Raw genomic sequence first — 27,960 nt, 5'->3', positions numbered from 1 at the left:
TGTGTTAGCGCTTTATTGTCCAAGATTTTTTTTTTTTTTTAATTTGAAACTTTTTTTTTTTTTTTTTTTTTCCTGACGCTTCTCGCTGTAGCTTCTTTAAAAATTTTCTCTGCCCACTTGCAATAACAGCATGTAAAGGCAACGCTGAACATCTGGCAGGCACATCAAGACTGGAAGTAGAACATTTTAATGAGCATGACAAATGCTCATGAACAAGATTATTTTTTGCACATGTGATTCATTTTTAGTTCAAACTGTTTTATATTGCACCATCATGACAGCTAACTCATTAAACACACAACCATTACTGCGTGTGTGTGGGTGTGTGTGTGTCATTTTTTTTTTACTATGCTTTCCCTTCATTACATTAGCATGACTTGGCTTTAAATGACTAAGTTTTCATAAATACTTAATGCGTCTGCTATTTTGGGTCCATCTCACCTACAGTGATGCATTTTTAATACCTGGCCCAAATACCTGTTGTTACCTGTTACATTTCCCAGTAAATCCCCCCCCCCGGATCTCCCTTCCACTGGCTATAAAACATTTTTTCTCATATCTCGCTTATGTAACCAAAAGCTGATGATTCCAGGAAAAATATCTCATAAGCGACTTTTCAAAAGTGTCTTTTCTGGAGGGCTAAGTCCCAGAGGAACCCCGGGGCAGAGGATGTTCTACACTGTCACAACTGTCATCTAGAGCTGTAATGGCCCCTCCCCTGGCCTCTATCTACTCCCCACAGAGTTGATTTGATGTTTTTAACTCGTGGCTAGCCCGCCAAATAGTGCGCGGCCCCTGCCCTACATTGCCAGGCCTATTTGGGTTACATCTACTATTTAACACAACATCACAGCTTGCATGTTTGATGTGACTTTGAGAGAGAGAGAGAGAGAGAGAAAGTATGTCTCTGCCATTTGTGTGTTTGAGTGAGAAGAGAGGAATTGAGTCAGTTCATGGATCTTTGGGAGCGGAGACCCAAAGCTGCCTTAGCTAAGCCTTCTAAAGCACCATCTGGCAGTCTGGGCCCCTGTGTCACCCTACTCACCAAGATTACACTCTCCCCTGGCCCTCTATCCCCGTGCTTTCTCCACCACTCCTGTCCGCTGTCCACTTTGCACTCTTTCCCCTTTTCACTTGGAGTACCTGGGTGGAGTTGTTATTTCTAAAAAAAGTCTAAATTAATAATAAAGAGGTTATTATTTTAAGAGGCAGAAATCATTTGGATTTATTGTTTTGGTTTCAAAACCATTGCGAACCATTTGGGTTGAAAAGCATCTCTGATTTAACTCCTACCTGTTGGAAGAAACCACTGGAATGCAATGAGATGTTCATGAGTCTGACTCAAGTCTTGATGGTGATGGTGGTGATGACTATTTTAAGAGATCTACAAAATACTTATGTCCTGTATATAGTATTTACAACTGAAAAATGCAGTTTTTTATTGTGTTCTTACCAACGATTCAGTTTACTCAGACTGCATTCTTAACTGGGCATTTACCAGGCAGGGGAAGTTTAATGAGCTTGACTCTTATTAGAGTCTAAAAGTCAGAATATCTCAGCCTGTATTGCATCGATTTTAGCCATTCTCTTTTTTTTTCTTTTCAAATCAGTCTCTCGCAGGTCTCACAGCTTTGTGGAAGTGCAGCTCTAAATCGCTGTGGTGCCCATTTAATATTCACATTTAGGTCATCGTTGTTAGCCTGACACCTCCTGTTTTTAAATGATTCTATTTAACTCGCGTCTATTTTTGACTTGATTTGCTGTTACAAAGCAGCCAACATTTCGATATTGTTATATTCAGTGTTTTATAAAATAAATAGTAAAACTAATAGTGAATAACTAATTAAAGTGTAATAAATAGTTTCACTTGTTTGAATTTATGTACATAGTTTTTTTATCACTCTGACAGAAAACCATGCTCAGACACAAATTTTGACATGTAAATCTCCAAATATCCCACATATATTATTCCTAGGGTGACTTTGTGACGTCTATCCAGGGACCACAGATGTAAAACAGCCTCTCGGCTAACTGCGGCATGTTTACAGACATTTATTAATATGCACTGAACCTGTTAAATAAAATAAATACAATTAGCAAGTGATATTGTCTAGCAACCAGTAGTGGAAAATAACTAAGTACATTTACTCAAGCACTGTACAATGTTGAGGTGTAGCCTATTTCCATTATTTAATACCTCCATATCACTACTTGTGAGGCGAGACAGCTGGATTTGCGAGATCACGACATGGTGAGATCATACAAGAATTCATCTCGTCAGGCTTCAAGTTATGCGCTTGTGTCCGAACCACCGGTGCTTCGGATCAGTCAGCATTGTGAGTCCAGCTGTCTCTCAAGATGGTGATAGACAGATGAAGGATTGAAAGTACCTGCCCTTTTCCAAACAGTTTCCATGGACAACTTCTCTATAGATAATTCTTTGCAACAAACCATCTGGCGTGTCAGGTTATATCACTACATTACAGAGAACGATAATGCACTTTTCACATCACTATATTTATCTTACATCTTTATTAGTGTGCAGATTAAAAATATGGTTACATATAAGATATAAGCAGCGTTGATGTGTTTTGATTCCGTGTCACACATGTGGTTGGCAGGTGTGAATTGAGATGTAGAAGATGCGTTGTAGAAATCAAAGCATTTCGCTTCTCATAAATGTTTACAGTGGCTTTATAATTTATGAACTCCTCTTACTATTCTTAAGTCATCACACTGTAGCAAAGTTTGAAGTCAATAAAGTCATAAATAAAGTCGTCTTATGTTGATTAATAGATCAACAGCGCCTTAAGCACAACTTGCCAATGTGAGTGCCTACCTCTGGGAATGCATTGCATGTGATTTTTTTTTTTAGCAAAAAGTTCAAATAAAACATGTTTTTTGTAACAACTGCAAAAACATCTACCTCCAGTATCTCAAAAAGAAAAAAAATGTGGAAGCAGGGGATTTCTGGCTGGACTCAAAGGACTCACAGTTACTGATGAATCAGATAGACTGCTAAAAACTGAAGCACGGCTTTAAAGCTCCTGGTGCATAATAGTGACACACAATGCAGTTTCTCTAAAAATGTTCTGTCAGTTTTCCCTAAGCGTGTAATTTTTAATACTCAGAGGTGGTTCAGACAAAAATAACTTCCATTTTCCACATCCATTAGTTTAGATTAAACAGCACCTCCAGGTGCTGACACAAATAAATTTCCTGTCATTTTACCAGGTCTCATAGTCAGTTTTAGCACAACCTGATTAGCTGTTTAAATCTTCCAGTGATTTAGTATGGCGATAACAAGCAGGTTGTGTTCCTACTGTATATGCTACAATACAATATTACATATAGAAACAATACATCCACTGACTACATACATTCATAGAGTAAGAGTTGACACACAGTTTCAGTTGTTGTTGAGCAAGAACATGTTAAGTATGCTAAAAATATCAAATTGAATGTGTGAGTGTGAATTTTGCATCATGGCAGATGGCCTGGAGCAATAAACAACAATGTAGGGAGGACTACATTAAGTGAGAAACCCCAGCATGTTTCAGTGAAACCATGAAATAAATGTGTGATGTGAGTAATGGTATGTCATGAGTAATGAAGAGATACTTTCATTGTGTCTGTATGCAGAGAATGGTGACAAATATTTTATTGCATGCTTTGGAAATGTGACAAAGACAATTCAGCCATGTTGGAAGATCAATAAGCAGCATTGTGTTTTGGAAGATGAAAAACTTGTCATTTTGTTCAAACAGCATTTTGACAGCATTCACATAGTAATTTTGCAAACATTAACGTCAAATATGCAGATATATACACACACACACACACACGCACGCACAAGCAGAGGAAACGTCATCATGACAGCTACTGTAACTGTGTTCAAAATGCAATTTCAGCCGGACAGATGGCATCATGGAGATATTACAAGGAAATGTTTATAGACCATTCAGAGAACTGTTCCTGCTCCTGCCACAGCATTCCTACAACACTGCCACAATATATGTCTTGTAAATGTTGAATTTCAAACAACTGTGAGTCATAAAACCTGATGCACTGTGCGGTTTGTCAAGGAACATTGTACTCATCGGTGGAAGTGACATAGCATATTGACTCACATGTCTGTGCAAAAGGCGACAATAACTTAGCGTGAAGAAATCAAAACAACAATATGATTTTTTAATATCGCTCATAATATTAGTATATGTGCATATATTCAGTATTATGGAAATGTGGATGATAAAAACTTTTCATAACTGTTTTTCCTGCAATATTTGGAAAACAAGTTGCCTCTATTTTATTCATGATAGTTGGAGAACTGCAGATGTCCGTGGCATTGCAGGTTTTTTATGCTGGCAATAGAAACTGTAGAAAACTGAGACAAGACTATTTAATTCTTTACTTTTCTCAGTTTTCATCTGGCAAGAATCACAAAATCTGTTCTCTGGTGGCATCTGTGTAATAGTTACACTTGAATAGAGAAGACTGTGGTAATCTCCCAGGTGGGCTTCATTTCATACTACATTTTTGCTGACATTTTGGCAGCAAACAGAGTTGTGGGCCAATACTCTCTGTCTACTGGATTCTGCAGTCCTTACTCCCTTACAACGAGTTTGAGGCTAATGTTGCATTCATTGTCAATACAGCTGGACAGGGTTGGTCTTTTGGGATAATAGATTTGCCATGTTCGTAGAACCATGATGCAACCATATGGCATGAGCTGTCCCCATAAACACTGATAACTAATGTCCCAGGACACTTGATGTACGCTCATGAATACGCACATGCGCTCTCACACGTGAAGATACAACACATGCAAACTAGCTTCATCTGCAAACATACAGAGACACATTAAACAAACATGTGCACACACATTTCATTTGCCAAAACTGTAATTAGTCTATGCTCTCTTTTAGAAGACGGACTGGGAAGAGAGAGAAGGCAGCAGGGAGGAAGAGACGGGGGAGAAGGGAGAGTTATAGCGAAAGGAGAATGATAAATGATGGATCGAGAGAGTTCTAGCTAGACCCTGAGGTTACCAGTGTGAGGGAGTTACAGCTGGCTAGCTCATTCCGCCGAGCTACAGATCTCATAATAAACATCACATGAGTAGTTTGGGCTGGCGGGTGCAGATTAAGTCAGAGCTGTTAGCTCTTTAAAGACTGCTCACTGTTGCAGCCAGCCAAGAAGCTATTTATAGGGCGGCTGGAAGTGTATCAAAGCAGGTAGGACAGGAATGCACTGGACAGGGGCAGTTTTCAAGCTGATTTATGTCCCTCAATCAGAGTAATAACAATAAACTGTCAACTAACACGCCACTTTTATTTGTAATTTATGGCACTGTGCTCTAATAAACCTATGTTTATTTCTCCCCTGTCCCTCCCTTCTCCTCCTCCGCTTTTCTCTGTCTCTCCTCACAGAGCTGCCCAGCAGTCCAGGTGGTCAGTTCACATTTCGCCCGCTGCCCCCGCCTCCCCCGCCGCCCCACGCCTGCACCTGTGCCCGCCCGGCGCCCTACACTCAAGTCAGTCTGCAGAGGAAGACCATGCCAACGCGGTGCCAGACCAGTCAGGGCGGCCAGGGGGCAGACACCAGTTCGAGCACAGACCAGGCACAGCTTCACAACAGCTGGGTGCTCAACAGCAACATTCCCCTAGAGACCAGGTAAGAGAATGCAACACATTAAAAAGCCCCTGTTGATTTGACCTCGTATTAAGTCTGGTGTTTTTATCGCGAGGAAGTGAACAAAAAGAGAAGATGATATAAGAATTTGGAACAAATGGAGGGCTTCGTTCCAAAATGGTGGATATGTCATTTTGCAATGAAACTCTTCAAATGAAAATATCTTCAAGGCAAAGCATCCTACTTTAACATAATGTCTCTTGATTAAAGACAGTTCTTTAATCTCACAAATGAGGATCATTAGATTAAAGAAAATTCTTTCATCAGGACTCTAAGTTGGCAGACTTTCACAATTTCCGAGTAGAATGATAAAGAATGGATGTTGGACTAAAGGATTTGTTAGGATGGACATGTTTTGCACGTGTAGAGACGAGAAAGTGGAACACCATGCGGGCCTCTCGGGTATTATTACAGGACTTTGCACATCATCAAAGTCATAACGAATCTCTCAGGTTTTTTGAATTCTCTTCATTCTTTTACCCCCCACTGCAGAAAGATCTACCAGGGGACCAGTATCTGAGTTTAAACTACCCCAAATAAAAGCAAAACACACTACCTGGTAGAAATCCCCCTTTTTAGGAACACATTGCGATTCCACTTCCAGTTGTGCTACTTGAAAACTTTCCCCCAAACGCTTGGAGACGAGCCGCTGGAATTTCGTCCCTTCAAACAGAATTAAGCATTTGCTCGCAGCATAAGTAATAATTGATCAGAGAATTATTAAGGAGATCCTCATTTGTGAGGCTGCTTTTGAGAAGAAGCAGCAAGGTGCAAAAGAATATGTTTGCATGTTTAATGAGACCTCAGTGCAGCAGCTGAATTCTGGTATTATGAGTGAGCATGAGATTGGCAGGCTGCCACGCCAGAAGAAGAGGTTTTAATAAGTTATGCATTAGGCCATAATTAGATCTTACCTCATTTAAAGGAAAGGAAGAATAAAATTAGATTCAGTGACAATTTAAATTAATCATTGCCCAGACATGAGTATCAATGTAAAAGACTTGTCAGAAGTGCATTGTAATTACATTACTTATCTGCGTGTGTGTGTGTGTGTGTGCGCGCTTTAAATGAAAATCCAACATAAACAAAATTCACTCTCTTTGTTTTGTATTTTGAATCATTCAAACAATATTTGCTGAACATAAAAAAAAAACTCTTCCCCCAAAGAGAGATGTGATTATAAAACACAATTTCCGCAGTGGCTCAGTATATTGGATGGTGCCTTTTTGTGGTAATACATTTTTGCATTTGGGATTTTATAGTCAAATAAGTTTCATTTGATAGTGCACTATTAGTTCTGAACCATGAAATGTAATCATATTCATAGTCAATAGAATAGTGTCCCTTCATAACATAATTCAGATATTATTGGCTCTTTTCTATCTAGCTTTTGGGGGGGAAGACAAAAGAAGTCCTTACAGCTTAACTGTTTTGAGTTGGAATGAATATTCAATCACCCTCATCTCTCTCCTCTCTCACATTCTCACATACACTACAAATCTAATGATTTCTCTTTTTTTTTTTTACTCTTACTGTACCCTGCTGCTGCTATCAGCTCAATCTCAGGCACGAGATTAAAGATTTATCAGGTATTTACAAACATGACACGAGGGCTCATGCCATTGGAATTTTAAGTGATGCTACGACCTTAATAGAAAAAAAATGGCAAAAAAAAAAGTATAATCTCCCCTGTCGTCAAGTACACTTCCACTTTCCTCGATGCGTATTTGATGAATCTGTATTGAAATGTATTGACGTTGCGTCAGCAGAGATTAAGATTGTTTGAAGTGTGGATAGATTTCCTTTTCAGCTGCATATCCGTTATGTTTCTGGAGAGGCCAGCTTGTGTAAGTGGAAGGATGCAGATATGGATATTCAATATATCTGACTGGGCCTCACACTGGGTGTGTTAAGAGGCATAACAAATGTTGAGACTATAATAAATTGACCGGTGCCCTGCCTTCTCTCCTTCCTCTTATCACTAAGAAGTGAGACTACCTGAATCACACACCGTACATGCGCAGCTACACACCAAACTTCTATACACACACACACACACACACATACCGCATGTTTGCATTTACCTGTACCCTGTGCTCCTCCACCCACGCACGCACACACACACACACAGTGATTCGCATATATCCAGGCAGAGACAGCCCTAGGGCCGTAGACTCCGACCTCTTGGAGAGCGGGAACTCTCATTTTCTTCCTGTCTCGGGGGAAATCTGCCCTCTGATATGAATTCACAGCTTCCTGGGCGTCGCCCCTGGATATTGTCTGAGAAGATCAAAGGAAGGGAGGCAGGAAGAACAGTGAAGCATTTTTAAAAGCACCTCACAAGAAGAATAGAGTTCCACACGTGTTGACAAACGCAATTTCTTCAGCTGGATTCTGATCCCCCTTTGCTCTAATCCACCTCAAGTGGAGCAATAAAAGCACCACAGTGGACCCGACCTGTGTACTGGCCTCAAAAATGTGAAAATGCTCACCTGTATTTGACATCTGTTTGTGTACGATTGTCTTGTGTGGACATCGCTAAACCAAGCTCTGTTTGTCTGTGTGTGTGTGTGTGTGCGCATCTGTCCTGAGTTTATGTCCTTTCAGAGTTGAACCACCATTGACCATTAGATGTGTGGTTGCTCCATGTGCAGCCTCCTGTGTCCCCCATCTGACTCAAAGCCTTCAGCTGATGCTGGATGGGTGGAGGGAGAAAGAGAGAAAGACAGTGAAGAATGGATGTCATCTGTCTCTCATGTTAAACACAGCCACAGGGCCACAATATAGACAGACAGAGCGAGAAAAATGTTTAGAAAGAAAGAGACTGGCAGAATGAAAAAAAGAGCCAATGTAAGGAGAGACTGATTGAGTGAATAAGGAAATGAAAGCAGACAGAAATACAACTATATACTAGATATCAATCTTACCTTAAATTCAGTGTATTATTGGGTCATAAAAAATGAAAGTTTAAATTTAAAAAATCTGTCAACGAGGTGAGATTTCTTTTCTGTAACTACACTAAAACCGCCTATTTTTTATCTACTTTTATTTTGTTTTAAAACCCCAATAGAAATAAACCCTCCTTGCCTTGAGATAATTTCACCAGTTTCCTATGCAAATCCTCTTTTTAAAAGAATTTTCTTGTAATTTGCTCGACACGAGCGAGATGATCGGCTTTACTCTGCCTTCTTTCATGATACCCAAACTCATGTCTAGAAAATTCTTCAAACTCGCGCCCCACTGGCAGATTGTTTTTAAGTCTGAGTTACAAAGGGTGAATATGAGACTAAATGACTTGTCAAGATGGATGTGTTTTTGCCGTGTATGAGGGCAAATGGACAAGTTGTTCAGGAGGGTGCAGTCTGGTGTCCAGCGACGCTGTCAGTCTGCTGTCTGGCCCCACTTTAATGGCCTGTCCTCTGAGGGCCCTTCAGAGACCGCGGTCTTACCAGCAGTCTGTGACCTCACACCCTCCGCCGCATGGACAGAATAACACTCCGGCAAGCTGCACGTCTGCCCCGACATATCGCACTCGCAGCCGGTATTAACCCCCGGAGAGCAAACAGTAACCTGGGGCAATCACTGCTGTCAGTGAATTCCAGGAGCTGCAGGATATTTTTTTGTTATGGAAAACACACACACACACCGCACAGACAAAAGAAACCCAGTGAGTCATACCTGTTTGTTGCCTCTGATGTCTTCTCCGAGTATAGCCATCCTTTTTTTCGCCCACCCCAGCAGTTCATTTTTTTGATGGAAGTCAATCTGGCCGGTACAAGACGCTGCTGGAACTGCTTATAATTGCCTGCCCAGATCCACTTTTCCAAATTGCATAATTTCCTAGCCCCCATATTTCTGCTTCCTCATCCGACACCCCTCCAACCCTCATCCTCCATTATCCAAACACAATATAGATGAAATGCTACCTAGATTAATTGCCCTTCAGCTTAGGTTCCTATCATCATCTGCCATCTAACACGCTCTTTTTTTATAATGAAAATGAACCTCATCTTCGTTTAACTAATACAGCCATATAACTTAAGTAGTCACTTTGATGAGTCAAAAAAAGGAATAGGTAAGTCATTGATCCTTAGCTGCCAGGGCTTTTTCATTCTCTTTCATATCAGCACTGCTCAGCATTACAGTAGCTGCTCATAATGTTGCACTGGAGAGGCACTTTGTCAAATTTGGGCTTCTTCTCTGATCAAGGACCTGGACTGAATAAGAGCTCAGTTACATATTCTGTGGCTCATACAGGATGGTGTGCTGAGAGCATCATGAGCAGTTTGTGGGTAGACTGTTTTCTATTGTTTGACTGGTTATAGTGCACGAACTATGAATCATTTCTGTTTTATATTTGTCACATACATATTGCTCATCTCCCAGAATTTATTATGGAATATAATATGACTTGCAAGAGGAAATCCAGTGCTTAGGGAGAAACTCAGACTACTTTTCTGTCTTGATTTTTAGCTTTCCAAATTAATCTTTGATGATGCATTACTTGCTAATTTAGGAGATCACTTAGATTAAAAGCACACAAATGCAGCCAAACGTGTGGGATATTAGGGGTTTTAACTGAATTACACACAGCACTTCTCGACAGTTCTAAGAGCTGTTTCGACAGGTGAGGTTTAGGGGGGCTGGATCTTGGCAGAGGCAAAGTAGAACAGTCTGTCCTGTGTGTGTGATATCTGAATCCTGAGCCAGCCTGTATGCGTCATTTAAAAAATAGCAGAAGAGGGGTCTGTTCTTAAATCTCCCACCTTGGGGGCCCTTTAAATGAGTTTGAGTCAGGCTTGCTTTCAGAGTGAGAATGAATTCCACTGAGTGTAGATTTGCATAAATAGAATCAGAATAAGATACTCGATACCTGAGAAAAGATGATGTCTGTGCTAAGCTAATTGGTGAAGCACTGAACCATTGTCCTAGATAGGCCTGCACAGTAACTGCCATTTTTTTTCCAATTTCATACCATAATTTAATTTAGGAAGACACAAACAGTGGTCCCAGAGGTGGCAGGTAGTTTGTGGGACACACAATGCAGAACGGCTTCCAGCCCGGAAGATAGGACAGCAATTAATTGACTGTTCACTAAACCCTCCCACAAACAGCGATGGTCCAATCATAGCTTAACAATCATAACTAGGCACGGCAAGCCTGTCAATCATAACACCAGGGCCGCATCGCCTACCTGAGCAGCACGTGTGTGCTGCAGAACCTCTTGCTTTTCATTTCGGTGTCCATGTGCAGCCACACAGCCCACGTGAGCAGAGCGGCTCAGGTGCAGCTCAAGCCACACTGCAGCGGTGCATCATCTAGAGTTTCGGTGGGTCGCCTATTTTCTCTGTGTGAGGCGCGCTGTTCTCAGCAAAAATAGACAGTGAAAATAATCTGTTGATAGTCATATTGACATCATACCAGCAACATTACATAAGTGACACCTTTCACTATAGTTACAATCTGTAGAACGTGTCACAGACATGAAAAAAAATATTTCTTTTTCAAGTGAGCATATACTTCTTAACCTTTTTCTGTCTAAACTAAATATATATGAAATTCATGATGAAATGAAATGAAACATTCTATTATTGATGGCCATTATCAAAGGCAATCTCAGTGTAGAAAGACAGGTCTGGCAGCAGCAGTGCCGCAGCAGCAATGCTGTCTGTGTGGATATCACACGCATGTGAGCCGCAGCAGTTCAGAGAGCTAGCTGTCACGCACAGGTAAAGGTAGGTGGTGTGGCACAGGTGTAAGATTTCATGACAGATGTGTTCACAGGGCTGTAGTAAGAGCAATACTCTACATTTTGGAGGGTGGTGTCTTTTTCTCTAGCCTGTCCAAAACCTAAGGAAAGGATGTTACAAATGTTAGCATGTCCATGTCCAAGGCCAAGGAGCATATCATTAACCAACGCTAACGACATTAGTTAGGTTACCAAAAATAAATAGAAGCAAAGCAGATCCACTCTGGAGTAATCCACTCACTTACTTCTAAGGTTTTTTTAAAAGTATGATGAGGTCAAAACTCCATAAACACTTTTATAAAGAATAACTTTATTATTAGACCAACATGTTTTGGCTTGCAGCATACTTCAGGGTCCTGCTATTGTCTACCTCTGTCTGAAATCAAAGAGCCACTGTTTCAAAAAGTTTGAGGGGTAAATCTGCCACTATTGACATATAACAGCATATGTGCTGTGCAAGCAGTGTTCTCAGATGACAAAAAAAGTGGCCTAATCAATGCCTAGAACCTTATATATACTTTATATATGATCCTATCCCCTCTAGTCTTCAGTTTTATCAGTATAATCAGGCAAACTCAAAACTACGTTCACAATAATGAAAAATGTATAATAACATTCATAACATAAAACAAAAGTCTTTTAAATAATGTTACATCAGACATTACAAGTGTTTACATAACTATGACAGAATAATAATTGGAATAGGAAAAAAGTTTCAACTTAGTTGTAATGAACTAAATGACATTTAGTTAGAGAGTCAGCAGTTATCAGTCACTGTGTGTGAGAGCCTGCTGAACGTGGTGCACTGTCAATCTCAATCTACTCGGATGAGACAAGGGGCCAATTTATTGGAATAAACAGTCACCTAATTTTTCGGTGGTAGAAACTGCACAGATGGTACAGAAAGTAGCTCAAATTATCACAACCCACCCAAATATTTTTCCATTTTTTAAAATTTTACCCACCCAATTAAATAAAAAGTAGCCCAACTGGGCAGAAAACCATCCAATCAGAGTGTGACAGGTATACCAACAGTACAGGGGCGGGGCTTAGCAAACAGTCAGTAACTGGTTGGAATGAAATTTGTTCTTTTTGTTTCTCCCACAGACACTTCCTCTTCAAGCAAGGCTCTGGTTCATCAGCTCTTCTGTCAGGGGCCGGGCAGGGTTACCCCCTAACCTCCGGGACAGTGTACTCCCCTCCACCCAGGCCCCTGCCTCGCAGCAGCGTGACCAGACCACTGTTTACCTTCAACAAGCCTCACCGCTGCTGCAACTGGAAGTGTACAGCCCTGTCTGCATCACTCCTCACTCTCACCCTGGCCCTGCTGCTCACATACGTCATCGGTGAGTTACAGTACACACCAACCACCGAGCCCTCTAGTTTGTCCCGCGGAGCTGCACAAGAAGATCTGATTTTATTTAATTTCTTTCAAAATGGACGACTGGAGGAGCCAGGAAATTGGGAGGCTTGTCAAGAGACTGCCTAATTAATTCAAAACAGAATCAATAAAAAATACAGAAACAAACTCTAACAGGGAATTTTACACATACATAATGCTGCAGGCATCAAAGGGTAAAAATAAAATACAGGGAAAAAACAGATGAGGGGATCGATGGGGATCAAAGTTGGACCGCTGAAAATTTTACACTCTTATTTGAAGGAGTTGGCTTTTAAAACAGCAGGTAATGAATTTGAAATGTGACCCTCTGCAGAATATTCTAAATTGTAAATTAGCTGTCCTGGACCAAAGCGCGCACAAAACTGGTAATTATTCCGTGATGAATACACACACACAGTTAGTGCTAACTTATTTAATGTTTTTCTCTTTCTTTCTCGTATACACACAGCTACACAAACACACAGTTTATTACTTTTTTACCTTTTTCAGCCAGGTTTTTATGATATTAATCAATTACGGTTTGCCTTAGCTTACAACCTTACTATCTGTACTTTTAAAAATGTTTTTATTTTTATTGGTTAATTTCATTATTTTCTTCCATCTGTTTTAAGGGGAGATCTTACTATTTAACCCTTTCATCTCGTTTTAGTCACACTTCAGCAAATTATTAACAAATTATTAATTATTTTGCTAATAAACTAAACTAGTATTTCAAATATTGTGTGTAACTGCAGTCTCTAATGGATCCAAATCACCTCAGCTTTTATAATTGATTCTGACTTTCTGGAAATAATTTGGATCTTAAAAACCACAAGGAAATTTCTGGAGTCACGCTGCAGTCTGGGCGATCATCAGTGGAGTTTGTCAAAGTCAAATACCAAATTTATTCATCGATCCCCTCCGATTGCGCCAGTTCCCTGCTCCTCCTCAACCTTGGCCCGGCCCTCCACCTCAGCACATCCTCTCCCCCTCCACCGCCCCAAGTGCAGATATCCCAACCCTCCACCCAGCCAGTTCATTTCCCTCCTGTGGTGGTGCTCAAGGTCACGCCGGAGCAGGCGGGGGTTCGCATTAATCACACACACACACACACACACACACACACAGACACACACACACACACACATCACAGACAGACATCACACATACACACGTCCACACACAAGCGAATCCATGCAGATTAATCCCCAGGCTGAACCATGCTATTCCATTAATGTCCCGGCCCCGGTAATTAGTGCATTAGTGAGGAGTGTGAGTGATGACTTGGAGACGACATCACCTTTTAATTGGTGTCATGCTCCACTCCTGCTTGGCAATGATTGATCTCCATGTTGACATTACCATGGCAACTGCACCAAGATGTATGGGACATAAGCACAGATGATATGTTAGCCTGTAAATCAAAGATATTCAAATGCAAGATTAAAGTGGTCATGGACTTAATGTCTCTGTCTAAAGGGAGAGGTTGAGGCAGGGGCCACCAGATGATTAGGTTTTCTCATTACATAATGATTCAGTCATTTTAATTAATTAATTAACAGCCACTGACAGGAAAAAAGGAAAAAAAAAAAATCTCCCCTGGTAGTATTGCAATTTCTCATCCTCATCAAACAATAGCTGTGGTGACTTTTGCTGTATTTATTGATTTTGACTCTCATTAAATCAGGTTGATTAATTCTTATTAGCATAAAAACCTTGGTAAGAAACAGAGGAAATATTATTCATTATTTAAAACATGATAATGAATGATCCTTAATTCCAAATAAAATCAGCTCCTGCTAGCTATTCTATTGTACTTAATGCTATATTGTAAATATTCATTATTTTCATACTGAATATGTTCCTCAGTATTAAAGATGACTCACTCTGCACCATGATGATCTTTTCATCCACACAATCACATTGTAGGTTTTGCTTTTCTTTTTTTTCATGTAAAAACTGCACAAGACCCACCACATTCATGTAGAGCTCAAACAATTTGTCAGTTAATCAACAGACTATTTTGATAGTCAGTCGATAATCAAGTCAATTTTTCTGAGAAAAAAAATGCTGCTTTTCTTTGTCTTATGTGATTGTAACCTAATTATCTTTAGATTTTGGAGTGTTGATCAGACAAAAAAGCAATATTATGGGATACTCTTGGGATATAAGAAACTGTAATGGGCTTTTTTTTTCTTTCTATTTTCTGACATTTTATAGACTGAAAGATTAAATGAGGAGATAATCAGCAGATTAATAGATAATGAAAATAGTTGTTATCTGCAGTCCTTTCTGTTTACATTATTAGCCACAATTTGCTCTTTATCTCTCTTTATCTAGCAGTATTGTCTGTCAGTGTGATACCGCAGATGCTGCTGACTGAATAAAGACATTTTCAACATTTAAAAAAAAAAAGATATTACATATTCCTTTACACTCGAGCCAAGCTGGAGCCGAACATTTCAGAATGTAAGAGATGCTTCCCCCCCTTTGGTGAAAATCATCTTAACGCAGCTGTTACATTTGGCTGAATCTTCATCTTTTCTCATGACGCTCAGCCAAACTTTGTTGTGTTTGCCGCAGTCAACCGTGGTTCGGCATGTAACCCAGCTAGTAAATTATCCCACATGCTATGTGGAGGCGCAGAGTGACCGGTGTCGTAAACGGCGAGGTCCTTGCAGCAGGTTGTGGAAATGTAACGTTAAAATGCAATAAACAGATCTGACATTGATGATTTGTAGCATGCATTTGACAGTTTGGATCCAGCTTTTAATACCAACCTCAAATTACTGACAGTCCGTAAAGCTCTTTGTGCAAGTTATGTGACTTGTTTATTAATTTGGGGAAAAATAACCCAGCAAATAATGAGGCAATAATATTATGTCTCCAATTAACGTTTCCAATTAGCACAACAATAGGACGATGCATGATTGCAGAGATAATACTGTGCCTAAGTGATTGCAGAGTATGCCCCCTGTTGTGATTAGCTAAGGCAGTCCCCCTCTCTTTCTTTACTGCCCTCTTTCCTCTCCTCCCATACCCCCTGGTGTTGCAGGGGCTGTGAATAGCTTTGTTAATTTGTTTATCTCCCAACGTACCCCTCCCTCCTGCAGTCGTAGCTTGTTATTAGGCACAACACGGCCATCAGATATGAGGAGCAGGCATTATGATAGCGAACGGGGCATTTAAGGAGAGATAGAGGACAGATTAAGATTGCATCTGTAATCTTGAGGAATATTGCTGCTGACAACACTACCAGTAACTCATTTTCTATTTTAAGCCTCATTTAAGTTCTGCCTCCATAAAACCTACCTACTATTGCTCCATCACGCTGTTAAAAAAAAGCTAATTGGAGTATTTAATGAATGTCTTGCTGTTTTAAACAGTTACAATCTTCAGTTGTTGAATCAAATATGAGGAGAGGGCGGGATGTGTCAGTTATGAAAGATAATCATCTCTATGGCAACAAGGAGAAGCTTCTGACGCAAGTGAAATGAGCAAGACACCAGCTCCCTGCAATCAAATAATCACCTCCAAATAACATTTCAGTCACTTACACACACACACACACAGTGTGTTCACACTTTAATCTGAGATCTTCTTTATGGTTCTGTTGTGCAGTACGTGGTGCTTCAGGGGACCTGGTGCTTCCATAAAGAGCCAAATGACTCGTTAGCGGCTTTAAGTTCATTACGTTGACGCCTTTTCTTTCAAGTAAATCTACTTTCACAGTTTGATGGCAATTTGAAGTGTCTGCCTTAAAAGTTATCCATTATTCACAGGGGTCAAACTCAGTGTGTCTATGTGTTTATTATAGCTACAACTAATGATTATTGTCATTATCAATAAATCTGCAGATTATCTTTAGATTAAGAAGCAAATAATGCCCACCACGGTTCCCCTGAGCCCAAGGTGATGCCTTCAATTGTCTTGTTTTGTCCACCCAACAATCCAAAATGTGAATAAATTTAGTTTTTAATCATGTTAGGCCAAATATCACACACATTTTGGAAGCTGGAACCACCATGTGTTACTCAAATAATTAACATATTCTCAAAATAGTTACATTTATTTTCAGTTGTCCAATTAATTGATTAATCGACTCATTCTTGCAGCTTTAATGTTTATGTGACCTACAATAGTGCTGAAATGATTTTTCAAATAATTGACAAGGATTTTGATCGATTAGCCACATGAGAAATTTTTCTAGCAAAAAAAATAAGTGTCAAATATATTCTGCTTTCAAATTTTTAAATGTGATTTTGATGATTTTTATCATTTGATAATAAAAACCTGATGAAGGTCAGACAGACCAAAACATTGTGATCTAACTATTTCAGCCGTGAGACAGTGTGTGAAAGTTCTCATTATTTTTAATATGATTTTTCATGTAAGTTGGAAATCTTTTTGGGCATTTTTCACAATCAACTAATTAAAAAAATCTACAGATGAATTGATGAAAATAATCATTAGTTGCAACCCTACTTAGCAAATATCAAATTATGTGCTTGGTGGCTAGTTTTGAATAAGAGTTCTTTAATAAGTTGCTCCCTCTTGATCTGGGTTTCTCCTCCAGACGTCCTAGCAGGCCTTGTCTGTCTCAAAGCGCCAAGCTGATTACAGCTTATCATGAATTAAGTGCCTGTTCTGTTCTATGTTGTTGTCCACCGTGACTATAGTTGAAAAACTATTGTACGACTGGGAACTGGGGCGTACATTATGACTACCATATATTAGGCCTGGAAGACATTTACTCTGAGATGCATTTACATGAATGAGTGCTGAATGTGAATGAATGTTAAGTCCTACAGAAGTTTGGATTATAACGATCTGTTGAGACCCGAGCATCATAATTAGACACCACAACAGCGGGGGCCAGCCCTTTAAACACATCTGTCCCTGACTGACTGACTGACGAAGTTACACCATTGGTCGGCCAAAGCCTCGGACAGCCAAGTATCCCAGAATGCATTTTGCACCAACTGGCAGTGAGCAATGATGGCAGAGATTTTGAACCAGGCCAAAAGTTGTGGTAAACTTTGCTGTAGGACTGTTAATATGTCACATTATTAAGTTTTAATGTTTTTTCAAGTGAGAAAGTAACCATTTAGATTCACAATACGTGGTCAGTTTATCCAAATAGTGCCTATTTTAATTTGCTCTTCCGTTTTTGGAGATGTGAGGAGTTTTCGGTGCACTTCCTGGGGGCTCGGGGGTCTCGAGGTTTTAACATACACGACAGACCATGACATGCAGAGAGCAAAGTAACAGCTGAAATGAGGCTAGAGGTCGCTACAAATGAGGCCCCTGCTAGTGTTGCATCTAATTTTGTGAGTCAAAATGTGTGACTACAGACGGCACAGACGTGACACGATGAAATACGTAACCGTTTCTTCACTCTTTCAGCTGCTGCATCTGCTATCACATTCTGACAGCCACAGAATGAGGTGGTAAACACTGGCATTGCCATGTTTGCTACAGCCTGCTGTCACTATTGCTGCACTAATTTGAGCCAAACACATCACAAACAAAGTGCACCCACTGGCTAATGACAGTGATGCATAATAAATCTTGTCATTGATCATCACCCATGTTATGGCTATAGATTTATGATAGTATTTAACTCTCTTTTTTTACAAGAATTTCAAGAAGAGAAAAAGACTGAAAAAAGAAGACAGATGTGAATTTGTCTTAATTAGCCTTAAAAGTAATGGCGTGACAAAAATACTATGATTTTGAATTTTTAAATTTGAATGACAGTTATTCCCACTCAGCGCTGTTGTTTTTACTCTCTATACCAATTAACTACAGTAAACAAAATCTGCTTTTTTGAAATGCAGGATAGACTTTCAGTTAGAAAAAACTATACACATACTAATTTGTAGATAGATTGGCAGGTCTGATTGATCTGACACTGGCACTGGAAGCCCTTCCATTTATGGTAAGTTTGGCCTCTTTCAGTTCGCTACTTGTTTTTTCATCTACTGCAGAATAATGAGCATCAGAATACAATTTATAATATGATTTAGGAAGAGTCTCAGCAATAATATCCACATGTCACTGAGCATAATCCCAGAGGTTTGCAGAAACGTCAATACTGTTCTGTTTGATTAGTGAGTTTACCACAACAACTTGTCGGATCTTTTTTTTTGTGTGCAGTTGATTAAACACCTGTAGACATCATACAGCAGCAGGAATGATGCGTGTTTTTCATCTACGGTCTCTGATTTGAGAGAGGGACTTTGTATAATTTTACGCATGGATGATACAGCAGAAGTAACTTCTTTCATTAGTTAAATCTCCCAACATGGCAAAAGGATTGGTCAGGATCTAACAGTAATTAATGTTCTGGTTGGGACTGCCAAGCTAGTACTCACAAATTCCATGTTTGACAGTAAAATCAATTGTGGACTAATGCAGTGATACTCAAGATGAGTCCTGGGTGCTGTCAAATCTGTTATTCTGTTATTTTTTGGATATTTAGTCAATTATTTAGACCCGAACAAGAAGTTTACAATCAGAAATAGGCATAAACAGGATGAAAATTAGCTTTGAATTACTTGTTAAAATAGCCAAAAAAGCACTTCAAGTATGTGTGTGGGAGAGAGGATGGAAACAAAGGTGATCAGTAATTGGTGGTTCATCACACTGGCTCACAGATTCAGTTTACAGCTCATTTTGGTTTCAGATATACTGCTGGTCGGTTGACTCAATCTGGCTCTCGTCTTACATAACCAGCAGCTGTTATGTGAACTGTAGCTGTAGCTGATGAAAGTACCTGAACAAAGTAGCTGATGCCTGCTCAAAAGTTGCTAGATGTGTTGCTAAGGTTCCTTTTTGAAATAAAAGTGCTAAAGGCGTCTGAAAAGTTGCCAAATCTAGTGACAAAGTTGCAAAGTTGTAAACACTGTTTCCAGTGTTTCCAGAGAGCGGAGGAGTGTAGAGTTGAGGGCAGATGTAGGGTGAATTTATAGCAGTATGAAAATAGATGTTGACAAAAAGTGATAATGTTATCAGATGATATGTCCACAAGTGTATAATGTGAAAAAAAACAGTTTCCCCCAAATCTGATGAAGTCTGGTGAAGATGTTACAAGGTGAAAGATATAGGCTAGTAGCTCTTAAAGGTTTAAGAAAGGATGTGACTGTTCAGAAAAGGAATCTGAGACATCCTGTCTCTCTCTGAATTACTTTCAAAGATGACTTTCACAACACTGACTCATTACAGAATCAAAGTCACTCAACAGAAGCAACTGTTGTACTAGAATTATCTCGGTTACAAGAGACCAACTGAAACTTATACAAAGGTTATGCATCACTTATCAGATTCATTTCTTTCCTCTTGTAGACAGCGCTGTAAAAAGGGACCAAAGATTCAGGGTCATCGTCAAAAGCAGCTGATTAGTAGTTATAGTTTGGCTGTCTAGCACAACCCCTGTACACACCCTTCAAGGTGCAGTTGCATGCATACGTGTATGTGTGTGTGATTGTGTGTGTCAGACAAAAGGGACCCACGCTGGTCTCTGGTCGGTGGTCATCCAGCACTGCTCCTCACATGACCAGCGCTGTCCTTCTTCGGCACTGTTGCTCCTCACTCTCATAGCAGTTTAGTAGCGAATGGAGCTAATAAACTTTTAAAACATGAAAACCTATGGTTCCAGTGAGCTCTCTTAGCTCTACCTAAGCTCATCAAAACCAAGGCCAACCCCCTCTTACCAACAGCCAATCAGGACTGACTGTGTTGTGATATGAAAATTGCATCTTATGAGTAACTTGGTGAAAGTAGCTGTCATTTTGAAATTGACCTAACACCTGTAGAAGAATAAACATAAATATTTTATATCATTGTCATTCATACAGGCAAAATAACACATTCTCCATTCACTCATTCAGTCTCTGTGTGCAAAGTAATTAAGAAAATGTCTCAGTAGGAAGACGGAGTGGAGAGCTCCTTGTCCTGATTATTCAGTGAGCCGACATAAAGGATAAAGAAGAGAGGCTAAACCCGTGCAGAAGCACAGACATGCCCAAAAATAAAAAGATAGTCCAAGTCTAAATTGGAATTCTTCAAAAGTGCTGATTCACTCTACTGAAGATCTGCTACTTTTATTCAGACTGAACTGCACCCAATATGCAATCAGACAGCACAATCTGCAGGCTATTGCACAGCATACTCTACCTCGAGATGGCTGCAGTGAGACGGATGAAAATGCTTTAAAAAGTTTTGAACATTTGTTGACATCAGTTCCCGAAGCTAGATGGTGCAGAGAACAAGTGCAAATGTAAAATTATGGAAAAAACACTAGTCAATATTGAATAGGATGTCTGTAATGATACTGTGTGAATGCAGTACATTCATTAGACTGGCAATATTGTATAGTAACCTCAGTGGAGCGAGCAGTCATAGTGGGGTTTGCAGTCTGTTCTGATAGCAGGTGGTGGGCAGGAGGCCAGAGATTGTGTTCAGAGGTAGAGACGCAGGGTCAGTCGAGTCCAGTGATGGCTGTCGGGATGAAGCTGTTGAGGTGCTGAGTCGGCCCGGTGCTAATGAAATGTTACTTTCTCCCAAAGGAAAGTTTTTGAACAGGTGGTCACCTGTTTGTGTGGGATCAGCGGCGATCCTCTTCAATGTGCAGCACTGTCAAGGAGGGCAACTGGAAACCAATTTACTCCGCAATGCTGAGTGGGTAAGATTGGCTGCTATAACTTGTTTCCAGCAGAGCCTGGAAACTAGAACTCTTTTATTAGGAGTGTTCTGGCTCAGCACAGTTCAGTTGGAGACAAAAAAAAACGCTGTCACACACAGCGACTCAATCGCAGTGCAGCGATGCCGTGTTTTGCTCTGTGCATTGCACTTTATTCTCTTTGTCTCGACAGATGTTTTTAATCTGTCGCATAATTATAGCTCACACTGAGACTGAATATGTGTCTGCGTTTGTGTATATGTGTCTGTTTTCTGCTATGATTTTGTATATGTACTATATATTTAGGGCACATTTATTCAAAATCTGCCAATGTATTGGTGTTTATTTTGATTGTTACACCAAATTTAAAAAAAAAAAAAATCAATGATGCAATTTATTTTTAAAAACCATTTGCATCACAAACACTATTTTATCCATTGTACTGTTTCTTTTTCTAACACATTTAGAAAGAGTGTAATAATCAGCACTTCATTTGTGTTTCTTCCCCCGTTTTTCCCTTTATTTATATTAATGGAAGCATTTTTCTGAGCTTACGCACTGTAAACTGTGGTGATTAGTGCTCTTACGGCAAAAAAGCAACACACTTGGGTTGCATGGGAATAGAAATTTAAGGTGAAAATTGGTTTAAAATGATCTGCTCCTTTTAAAGAATCTTGATATTTTGGGGGGAAAATGAGTAAAAAACAGAAACAGTGCATCCAAATGTATGTGAGTGTGCGTGCGTGTGTGCGTGCATGCGTGACTTTGTGCTTGTTTGAAACGGTGTGTGTACATATACAGTATTGTGTGTGTGTGCTCCTCACCCCCAGCTTCTTTCACCCAGCTGCTTCATGCCTCATTGGGGTCTGTATTGATTGGTCCAGTTTCTCTTTGTTTTCAGTCCTCTATTTTGGTCGTCTGATGCAGCTCTAAGAAACCCGCTGGCCTTTGCTAAAACTCCTCTAACAGCCAGAGAAGCCTTTGGTAAAATTGCTTTAAATGGCTAGACAGACTCTGGTCAGAAAGCTCTGAATGGCGAGACAGCCCTTTGGTAAAATGTCTCCAGAAGGTCAGGGAGGCTGTAATAAAATAGCCTCAATAGCTCCAATAGTTCACCTGGTAAGAGCATGCTCACACACACACACGCATGCGGGCGTGCACAGTAACTCACATTCACCTACCCTCTTTTCTTTCTCATCCTCTCACACGCACATAAATGCGGACACCCACACACCAACACACACAAACACAGAGATTCAGAGATTGAGCTGTATGTGACTGTGACTCACTGTTTGTCTGCAGTGTTTTAGCTCTCACTGGTGGTAGATGGTGGCTGCTGGAGGGGACTCCAACATGGCGCTGTTCCCCTGCTCATTTAACACAATTCTGACTGTCTGTAACATGACTCAGCTTTCAAAAAAAAAAGGGGCCAGATCAGTAAGACAGCGAGTGGGAGATAGACATAGAGGGTGGGGGACTCTGACAGAAAAAGAGAGGGGGCGTGATTAGAAATGAAAGAACGACTGAGAAACGCGTGAAGTAGAAAGCTGTGATCTGTTGGACTTGGTGTACTTTCTTCCGTGACTAACTAGATGACAGCGACAGTGAGTTTACTGGCAAATAAACACAAGGATATACTGAAAATCTCATCATCCAAGACAGGAGAAGCGTGCCACTACCTCCGCTCTTCCTTTATCCCTCTTTCCGTCATTTTATCCCTTTTATCCAAACAGGACTTCCCATTCCAGATAAGCAAGGTCAGACTGATGACAAGTCCTGAGGTTTATACTAGTCAAGAGATTGCCGCATGAGGCCCTGCAGCTGCTCACACACACATACATACACACTTGCACACGAGCAAATGTCAACAGTCGCGCACACTCGTGCATGTAAACATACACACTTAAACAGTCATGACAACGGTATTAGTGGCTTTCAAGAGGTTGGTGGAGGGGAGTAAGAAAAACACTTTAGTACCTCTTGTCTGTCAGAGTGGAGCACAGGCCGACAGGCATAAAGGCGGGAGGGCAGTCGGACCCCCAGGCTTTCAGTCTCTACTCTAACGTTGACTTAGACACAAATTTGTTTTATTGGCTCTGAAGTCCCTCTCCTTCAGTCTCCTTCACACTTGTTTTCCCCATTTGTCTCTCTCCTTCTTTCTTACTCCCCTCTCTCCTTCTCTCTCTGTGTCTTTTATCTCCCACTGCCTTTCTTTCTTTCTCCCATCCCTCAGAAGTTGTGGCTTAGCTAGAGGCTGACACAGCCATGCAGAACTTGGATGAGCAATTGCTTTTACTGTACATGCTAAACTACACACTAAATCGAATGACTGATGCTCTTGCAAGTGTTTGCTGCTGGGCAAAGCCAGCCGTAGTCTCTGGTTGTCAGACGGAATATAGTCGGCGGTTAGCTATGTGTATGAGCGAGAAGAGCTTGGCAATCAGGCCTGGGTGTGTTTCTGCTTGTGTGAGAGTATTGATAAATCATTTTTAACTGACTGCAGTGCTACCTTGGCTGTAATGGTTATCGATAAGACAGTATATTCACAGTCAATCTCACCCATTGTGTCCTGCAGCCCAGCCCAGGACTGTTACAAACACCAGATAACTGCACGTAGTGTAACACAGACATTAAATAGGAATGCACACACACACACACACACACACTCACACACACAATTTTCTTTCTCTATCTCCTACTCTTTCTCAAACCATGAGTGTGAAATCTAATCATCACTGGAGCCCAGAATCATTTCTATCTAATCTGGAGACACACACATGCCTGACAACAACAATAGCAACAACTGCAGCTGTAAGCTAGCATTATCTCTGTGTCTACCAGCTCAAATAGTCTGCTTTTAAAACTATTTGGAAAGAATGGTGGAGAAAATTTAGTGGTTCAGGGTTGCCGTTTATTACGGTCACAGGCCACCTATACGTCTTTGCATTCCAGCTGTTAATGTACAACAGCGGTAATGGAGTGGTTGTTATCTCAGCAGCCTCGCTAACGTTATCCACAAATATCCCATAGCTTGGATTTTTCTCTTCTCTTATTTCTCTGCATGGTAGTTTAAGTAAACCTGAAAAAGCCACATCAAGTGCCTCTTTCTGTTACAACTGAACTGTCTTCTCCCTACACTCTGTGCTGTTCTCTCCAGTCTGCCACATCCTCTACGCACATCTCGGCAGGGTAGCCGACAGCGAGGGTACAGTAGAGAACCCCCTCACAGCAGTGCCGTCCTATTACCTCGGGCAGTCATCTCACTGTCATACTGATCAATGATTCATGTGTGCGAGGGCCTCGGCCTGTTAGCTCGCTGCACTGCTGCTCTCTGCTCGCTGTCGCCACTGTGCTGCTGCCGCTCCCGTTATAATGACTGGACTCTCTCAAAGTATCTCTCCAACATGTGACGATTATGTTATGTGCCTTTTTGTGAGAACACGAAAGAGAGAGATGGATAGACAGACAAGGGAAAAAAGAGAGCGACAGTGAAGGTTCATGCTGAGCACATGCTGCTCGCATAACTGACTCCATGCTGTGTCTGAATGTGTGTCTGTGTGAGTGTGTATGTATTTCATGTGTCCACACACACACACGCAGTTTAAAAAATGTATCATAGTCATATAGTCAGGAAGTGGGAGGAGCTGCTGATTCTCTGCTGATTCAAGAGGTATTTTTTTACCGCTGTAAATTCCCAGGTTGAAATGATGTGTCACTTAACATAGAAACACAGGGCATCCTGGATTAAGACAAATGCCATGTAATTGCGATGTCCCTGGTTAATTTTTACCTGGAGACAATTGTTGGTCATACCTTTTTTTCCTCTAGTTTCTTGTGTGTTTCAATGCTATCAGCGTTCCAATAAAGAAAAAAGGACCAATAGAAAAACAAAGAAGCTTTCCTGGATAACAGTATGTTTGTGTTTTGGCTGTCAGTTTTAATTATTTCAACACTGCTTCTGAGAAATTATTTTTTTCCTGTCAGTTTGGTAGAGCAGATGGCTCTAAATTCTACAATACCCATGAGCCTCAGTCACCATTTCTGTGGGGAAAAAGAAGCCAGTCAGCGGCAAGAACCTAACTTGCTGCAAAGTCAGAGAGTCATGCCATAGTCGTCGATTTCATCTAACAGTAACCTAGAATCTGAAATAACATTGATTTAAACTGCTGAATGTCTTATCATCTTTCTACAAAGCATAAGCTTTAGCTTTAACTTGCCATTAGCAGCCCGTACGACAGCATTTTAAGCTCGATGAACAGATGTTTCTTACTGAAATGCTCCTTGGGATTACCAACCGGGCAAAGTAGGCAACTGCCCTAGAGGCCACAGGTTGTTTGTGTGGCAACTGCTTTGTGAAATTTGTAGGATCTCTTATTTGTATACCAGCACAGAAACACTGGTTGGTTTCTGACACTGTGGGCAAAATCGGAGGGGAGAACATGTGTGTTAGGAGGCTCATCAGTGGCACACAACAAATTTTTGCCCCACCTAGCAGGTTAATCTGACCGTGCTTGGAAATCGCAGTCGACTCATTTCCTTATGTTTTTATGTACACAGGCTTGAACCAGATATTTTCTTATGCAGTTTGACAAAACAATCTCAGCTCAAGGTCCACTCACAAGCTTTTTCCAGAGCTCAAAACCATAACATATCCAATGACAACAATATATCTCCATGACGAATTGAGCAAACTTCATAAATTGAAAGCTACAGGGGACAAACATACAAAGTGTGCAAAGCAAAAGCAAAATAAATAGACCTTGAGTTAGGATTATTTTGACCAAATAATATTTTCAAGGTCAAGGATTAACCTTCATACTCAGTAGTTGCTCATCTTTTGTACTCACAATGTAATGTCCTCTCAGGCCATGGGCCTGCCTGCAGTCTGTGCAGCACAGAATGGGACTGTTGGTTGTTGGCATCCAAAATAACTCCCACTTTAACTGTATCCAAAAAATGTAAACCCAAATTTAAGGCTTAGTCCTTTCCTTGCTTGGGGCTCCATAAGTTCTCTGTTAAATACCCAGAATTAACTCAGTCAACGGAAGAACAACGAAATTGTCCTCAGCAGTCTTAATATCAGTGCAAGGTCTTCAAAAGGGACCTCAATTAGGTCCTCAAAAGTACAAGAGCACACACAAACTCACATACTCCACCAACATCCTCTCCTCATCACGTCCCCGGGTCCTTATCCCTCCTCACTCCAGTGTGTTTTCGTGTGTGTGCTCTAGATGCTAAGTGTTCTAGCTAAAGGTCAACAGCCATAAAACAAGAGGGTGAGAGAGACGGAGAGAGAGAGGCTGATGAGCAGGAGCAGGGGAAGTAGGGTCTGAGGGGCTTTTGAGGAGGGATGGAGTGGTGAAGAGGAGAAGATAGGAGAGCTGGTGAGGACTGTCGCTGCAGAGTCATTACTGGAGTGGGTAACACTTGGGTAACGGAGGTGTGGGGGGCACCGGAGAACAAGGAGAGAAAGAAAAGCAATTCAGATGAGAGGAAGCAGAGAGAGAATGGTGCATGAGAGATTGAATGGTAGGAATGTTAAATGTATCAGTTTGAGAATAACTTGTCATCCCTCACTGAACACTATTACAGACTAATTTATGAAACTATGATAGGTTGTTCCACTCCACTGCGTAATATAATGCAGTACAAACAGTGATGATGCATATAAACCTACATTTGTAGGTGCAACACTATTTTTCATGTTTAATCCTAATAGAAGAGAGTTGATAATGGGACGTAGTTTAAAGGATATCTCTGGGATTGTCTCTAAATGTATCATTGTTAAATATAACCTGATTCTGAAGATCATCAATATGTCTTTCTGTTTGTTTCTCTACCTCCTTGTTTTTTTTTTTCTTTCCTGCTAAAGATGCTCTACTCACAATACCAGACACCAGCAGGGATTTCGTCGTGGGGGAAACTGAACTTGTGAAATTGAATGTACAAGCCAGATCATTTGGGTTACTGTTTGTCATACTTTGTCGTACATCAGAATGAGTCATCACAACTAATTTCACAGACTAGTGTTAATGAGAAAATCCCCCACGCTGCATCTTTTAAAAAATATGAAAATTACAGCGAGAAAAAAAAAAAAAAAAAAAAAAAAAAAAATTTAAATGAGTGACTCGTACCCACGCTGATGAGAAGAATCTGTGCATGTCCATGTCTGGTCTCGTCACAGGCTGACAGTTCAATTAGTCTGAACTAAATGATGCATGACGTCTCCCTCATGGCCCTAGTAATCGTCAGTGTTCTGCTTTGAAGAGCTCATATTGTGCATGAGTAGATAGCTAAACCAACAGTGGCTGGGGCTAGACAGAAGTTGAAATGTTGAAATGTATGATTTGCTTATCCCCATAGATGCCAGAGTAGAATGTGGGACCAAATTGACTTCAACTCTCAGAGCTCATCATAGATTTGCTGTTTTTTTTTCAAAGAAAATAGTCTCTT

General features: G+C 40.5%; 1 protein-coding gene across 24 annotated transcripts in view; it reads left to right on the top strand.

Annotated features, from left to right (window-relative positions):
* tenm1 (teneurin transmembrane protein 1) overlaps positions 1-27,960 on the top strand; it is a 233,099-nt gene that overhangs the window by 119,107 nt on the left and 86,032 nt on the right. For all 24 annotated transcript variants that reach the window (XM_042418939.1, XM_042418937.1, XM_042418938.1 and 21 more), the window contains 2 exons: positions 5,433-5,676; positions 12,551-12,789. In XM_042418939.1, the coding sequence (XP_042274873.1) occupies positions 5,433-5,676; positions 12,551-12,789 (483 nt within the window). The remainder of the gene's footprint in view (positions 1-5,432; positions 5,677-12,550; positions 12,790-27,960) is intronic.

Source organism: Thunnus maccoyii, chromosome 8, assembly GCF_910596095.1.
Source record: "Thunnus maccoyii chromosome 8, fThuMac1.1, whole genome shotgun sequence".
Taxonomy (NCBI): domain Eukaryota; kingdom Metazoa; phylum Chordata; class Actinopteri; order Scombriformes; family Scombridae; genus Thunnus; species Thunnus maccoyii.
The sequence above is the reverse complement of the archived record's forward strand: the minus strand, read 5'-3'. Positions and strand labels throughout refer to the sequence as shown.